General features: G+C 46.4%; 1 protein-coding gene across 1 annotated transcript; it reads right to left on the bottom strand.

Annotated features, from left to right (window-relative positions):
- Window positions 1-3,275: 3,275 nt before the first annotated feature.
- gpr190a (G protein-coupled receptor 190a) lies at window positions 3,276-4,924 on the bottom strand. The gene has a single exon (XM_006641513.3). The coding sequence runs from the start codon at window positions 4,922-4,924 to the stop codon at window positions 3,872-3,874; it is 1,053 nt and encodes a 350-aa protein (XP_006641576.3). The 3' UTR covers window positions 3,276-3,871.
- Between the last annotated feature and the right edge of the window lie 1,076 nt (window positions 4,925-6,000).

Raw genomic sequence — 6,000 nt, 5'->3', positions numbered from 1 at the left:
TTAGCTATCTGGGACTCTCTCAGGCCCTAGTGACACAGTCTCAGTCTCCTGGACACTTGCAGAGTCAGAATGCTGTGGGTGAGGGATGTGTCTCTCCTCCAATCAGCGCTGAACCTCAAGAATCACTTGTCTGAGAGGTTACTCAAAGGTGGGCTGCTGGTTATAGCAAAATTTCTTAAATAATTAATTGCATTTATTTAGCATTTTCCAGCCACAAGCATCTCAAAGTCTTCACATGCCCTACTGTATGGTACGTCCTTTCAGTGATAAGCTATTTAACACTGTATGCTAGACAAGGAATCGTCTGGCACTCCTGTGAAATGTTGTGCTGATGCCGTGCTCAGGATTCAGAGAGGAGGGTTGTGTTCTTCAGTGCAGCAGGTGGGTCAAGGTTAGCAGTTCTCTCAGTGCCTGTCTCAGGCCAGGGTCTCAGGCCACTGTCCAGTATCCTGACCCTAGTATCCTGACCCCGGCCAGCTGAGCTCTAGAAAGAGCCTCTGCAGGCTGTAGTGGGAGGCTCTTTCCAGGCAGGTCTCCCAAACATGTGCCAGAGGGCTGATGTTCTTCCAGGAAAACCTCATCTGCACTGCTGTAATACTACAGTGTGACTCAGAGACTCAGAGAGAAACTTTGCTGACAGGTTTTGCACTTCTGCTTTGTTTTTGTGCTCTTTAAAGCTTTTCAGCTTTTCTCACACCTCAGTGCAATTACTCAGCTAGCCCAGGCCTGCCAGCTCGCACAGAGAGCACAGTCTGAGACAAGACAGACAGCTCCCAGTTACTCCCAGCCACACCGAGAGCCCATCTCCTGGTGAGTCAGAGCTTCATCCTCTTTCCCATCGCCCTGCCCACACCCCTTTCCCCCTAATGGGCTTCATGTTAATGTTAGGTGCTCATCAGACTCAATACAATACAGACCCAAGTCACAGCTGAAGCAAGGCAGCACTGGGGGACTGCACTGGAATAGCAGCACTGACTCAAGGAGATCCCCCTTTAGATCAGGTACAGGTTAGGACTCTCCGGTGTGATTTATGAGCAGCTCCTGGCAAAGACGGGAGGGTGAGACAGCAGCCAGATGCCTGCATGGCACCTGGGCACATCGTTGCTGCTTACGGGGTTAGTATGCACATTTCCTGCAGTTTTTCAGTTGTTATCTCATCAGTGATCTACTGTCATGATTTTCCAGTTTGTGTCATTTTTTGGACAATGAATTACATCATAGGAAGCTTCCCCGGCTCTGACATATCTGTGCAGATCTGCAGCCCCCTTCCCCAACATACTTGCCAGCAGCCATATCACCCTGCAACTCAGAACTGGCAACCCACTGAAGCTCAGCAGGTGTGAGCCTGGCCAGTACCTGGATGGGAGACCTCCTGAGAAAAACTAAGGTTGCTGCTGGAAGAGGTGTTAGTGGGGCTAGTAGGGGGTGCTCACTCTGCAGTCTGTGTGGGCCATAATGGCCCTGTATGATGGGGACACTATACTGTAAAAAGGTGCCGTCCTTGAGATGAGATATAAAGATGAGATATTGGCCTTTACCAATCATGGCCTCCTAATAATCCCCATCTATCAACTGGCTTCATCACTCTTTTCTCCTCCACACTGATAGCTGGTGTGTGGTGGGCATACTGGTGCACTCTGGCTGTCGTTGCATCATCCAGGTGGGGTTGCACACTGGTGGTGGTGGAGGGGAGTCCCCATTACCTGTAATGCGCTTTGAGTGGAGTGTCCAGAAAAGCGCTATATAAGTGTAAGCAATTATTATTATAATTATGGAACAAGTAATAGGTTTATTCCATGCTGAAAAAAAGAAGAAAGAAAACACAACGTTTTGGCCGTGGAGCCTTCTTCAGGTGTGCACACCTGACGCAGCTACCCACCTGAATTATTATAATTATTACACTCAGTACTCTAAGACTAACTACTTCTGGCCTAATGTGTTGCGAAGGTCAGTTTCTCCTGCTAGAACAGGGACTCCATGCCCTGCATGGTGCATGGCGATTTGTGTTTCTGCACTCTCTATCCTGCCACTCCGCCCCCTTGGAAAACACACCACTCTCGCAGCTCGTAGTCCCTGCCTGCTGCCACGCCCTGAAAGAAAGAACACAGATTTCTCAATCCTCCTGCAGGCGACTTCCCCAGCTGGAATGACAGCAGCTCACTGCTGATCAAGCTCACAGCCTCCGCAGCTCAGCCCCCACAATGCTACGGAAAGAAACAGTGCCACCTGCTGGTCTGGCATGCTCCTCTGTAACTGGAATATAACAGTAGTTCACATAATGAAAGGTTGATAGTTTTGTTCTGTGTTTGTCTGTTGTGCGTTGCAGTAGTGGGCTGTGGGCTGCAGTGCAGAGGAGCACTGCTGCCTCATGGATCCAGTGTCTTGAGATGAATTCTGTCCAGGAGCTCCTGTCTGTGTGGAGTTTGTATGTTCTCCCTATGGTCTCAGGGCTGGCCAGGTGCTCAGGTTTCCTCCCAAAGACACACATATTAGCTCTGATTGTCTCCTCTGAATGGTCGATCAGGATGCTCTCCCCATCTCATCACCACCCGCCCTGCACACCTCTTCTGTGTCCTGGAAATGGGGTCTGGCAGCCATTAGCCAATGCCTCATCACACTGACCTTACTGTACCAAAACCTGAAAAAGCACATTCACTTGGTTCACACCTATAATTTGACATTATAATCAATGAAACCCCCTGGGGTGGTACGTTAATCTCTTGCCTCAGGTTCCCTCCAATATTTCGCCCAATGGAAAGAGCACAATTTCTGTCTTTTAAATTCATGTCATTAAACCATCTGCCCCAAGCCGAGGTGCAGACAGTACCAGAAAAGGAGAACTTGTCTGGATGATGAATCAATGTAACAAAACTAGACATGCGAAATGGAAACAATACTAAGAGCTTCTGAAGAACTTGTTAAGATTTGACATCTGGAAGGGAACTTCCTCCTTATTGCCTTCTATACACATCTGAAGAGCAGCACATTCTCACACATTCACTTGTAAGCGTGTTTGCAGATTCCCAGTTTGTGACCACATTGGATAGCATTGTAAATACCGCTGATTAAGGAAAATAAAAATCCCTCCCTGGGCTGTAACAAACAGATTTCCTCTGGTGTTGGGGTACTGTGGTGTGTGGGACACAGCAGTCAGACAGTGAAGCAGAGGGCTGTCGTTGAATTGATCATCTCTATTCTACATCCAGGAGTGGAGTATCTGCAGATACTGGAGCTGTAATTAGGAGGCTTGATGTAATAACTCATTCAGTTCAAAATTGGTCATGAAAAGAAAATATTTATTGCATCAAAGTAAACAAATGAGAAATATTAACTTACATAACAATAGCTGCAGGGTAATAAATTGTTTTGGGAAATAGGACAGCCACAGCTCTAATTTTGGCAGCAGTTGTAAAACATGTTGAAGATTTCAGTGCTAATGCTGTAAGATCATACACAACATGAAGCTCTTTGTCAGCATCTCAGCACAATGTGAAATCTTATCTTAGTATGAACGTGCTCTAAAATAAACCTCTAGAGTTAAGCAACAGCTTTCTGATGAAAACTTTGAACCTCAGACTTCCTAATATCTTAGAAGGATTTCAGTTTACTGTCTATTCCGATTAAGTTCAATGTTTTTATGTCTGCAGGACTCTTTATATCCTCATACTTAACACAGAGAATAAGTCTTAATTGTATACCTGGCCAAGTTACAATTATATTTATGATAATTTTATAGGTCACTGAGTGAAACGTTGTGAATACCTACTTCATTATAGCTCTTGGAAATAATCCATGCTGTCCAAAAGCTGCGTGGTACAATGACACTATAAAAAGAAAAGCTTTAACGTACCATAGAAAGCAGACACTGTGACTAAAGAGCCAGCTGCTGTTCCGAGGCTGTGCTGCAGCTGGTGTGCTCAGTCTGAGAGATTTGCTTTCTGGACACAAATGAGAGCTCATTCGTCCCTTCATTGACTGTAGAGCTGGAGATGTGCTGGAACAGCTGTTTAATTCTGGACGCCTGGAAGCTGCTTCGGAGATTCCGTGCTGCAAAGGCGTACAGCATAGGGTTAACGGAGCTGCTGAGGAAGACCAGAGCTGCGGAGAGGAATTGCATGGACAGCCTGATATCTTCCACCCGATCTGCAGCTTGAGGATGGGATTCCGTCAGTGAGAGATGCACCAGAGACAGCACATTGCCCACATGGTGAGGAAGCCAGCACACAACAAAAGCAACAACTACACTCAGGATGAGTGCTGTGGATTTCTGCTTGGACTTGAAAGTCATTTGCTTAATCCTTTTCCATACACAGCTGTAGCATATGGAGAGAACAGAGAAAGGAATGACAAAGCCCACTAAGGTCTCCAGTACAAGGCAAACAATCTCCTGGCTGGCCGAAGAGAATTCCTGGAAAGTGCATTGCTGAGTCTTGTTTTCTTCTCCGATAGTGTGCGTTAGAAGGCTTGGGATTCCGAACAGGAAGGCCAGGATCCAAATGGCAACCAGGACCTTGGTCATCACACCTTTCCGTCTCCAGTCCTGCAGGGCGAAAGGGTACAGGACGGCCACGAAACGCTCCACACTCAGGCTGGAGATGAGGAACACGCTGCTGTACATGGAGGAGTAGATCATGTACACTATGGCTTTGCACACGGCCTCTCCAAACACCCAGCTGGCCGCAAAGGAGTAGATCCAGATGGGCATAGTGATGAGGACCAGCAGGTCGGCCGCGGCCAGATTGAGGATGAGCAGCACGGTGTGGGAGCGCAGCCGCACGTGGCGCAGGATGGTCCACATCACCAGCAGATTCCCCGGAGCGCCAACCAGGAAACACAGACCCAGGATCACACATGTCAGAGCCTTTTGCCAGGACAGCTCTTCTGGATCCATTTCATTGTCTCCATGGGTGGTGGAGCTGTTCATTCTGCGTCGTCTGACTCCTGAAGCAAAGCAGGGAAGTAATGCAGTGCAAGCAGCTTCAACTTCCCTTTTAATCTAACTCAGACGCAAAGAGGAGAAAGTCCAATTTTAAATCATAGCGAAAGAGAGAGAGAGACAATGAGTCAACCCTTAGAGACCTCCACAACAAGAGTCCCATACAGGACAGTCAACACTCTGGGCTGGGAGAGGCCTAGAGCATTGCAGCAGACTGGGTGTAGAGAATCAGCTGGAGAAAATATAGGCAGCAATACAGCACTCATTTGCTTAGTCCAAAAACATGTACAGACATTCAATGTAATTCATCTCTTTTCTGTGCAGCTCCTGTGAACTGTCATTTATCAGACTTCATTTTTATTTCTTGTTATCACTCATTTACTTATATTTGCTCATTATATATATCAATGTTATATACTGTAACATAAAGAGCAGCCTGGCAGCATGGGGATTAGTGTTGCTTTCAGACAACCCTTGAGTTCTGGGATGGACTTTGAACAGGTATGCATTTTGGGAGAAGTTGCATGTTTTTTATAAAGTTATACTCGAGTCCCCAGTGTCCCCCCAGAATGCTGTACAGGTTAGTTGTCATTTCTTTGTTAATTGCCCGCCTTTATGAGTGTGGCTCTGTGATTAATTGTCTTCTAGTGTAGGGTGGATCCTGTTTTGTACCTGTTTTTTGGCTGTTGGGTTACACTCTGGCTCACTGAGATCCTGTACTGGACTAAGTAGTTAATGAAAATGGATGGATGACAGTAGATTAACAGTACTGTATATGTACTGAGTAGAAGATAACAATGAGCTATAACTGCAACAAATTCACCAATTAATCAGGAAAACAACTAATCTTTTTTGTAGCAGATGCACTGATGTAGACAAACTCCTTATCCAGATTATCATTCATCCTAGTCAAACTGATGATGGTCTACTGTGACAGTCACAGGTTAATAGAGTGTGTGGCCAGTGCTGGAAAAGGTACTAGCCACACATCTGAGATGCACACTTTCACCAGGCTGTAGGTCCTCTCTTGTGAGACTGTCCCATCCTGTCACAGTCAGGACAAG

This window comes from Lepisosteus oculatus, chromosome 20 (genome assembly GCF_040954835.1).
Source record: "Lepisosteus oculatus isolate fLepOcu1 chromosome 20, fLepOcu1.hap2, whole genome shotgun sequence".
NCBI lineage: Eukaryota > Metazoa > Chordata > Actinopteri > Semionotiformes > Lepisosteidae > Lepisosteus > Lepisosteus oculatus.
This window is presented reverse-complemented; position numbering and strand designations above follow the sequence as displayed.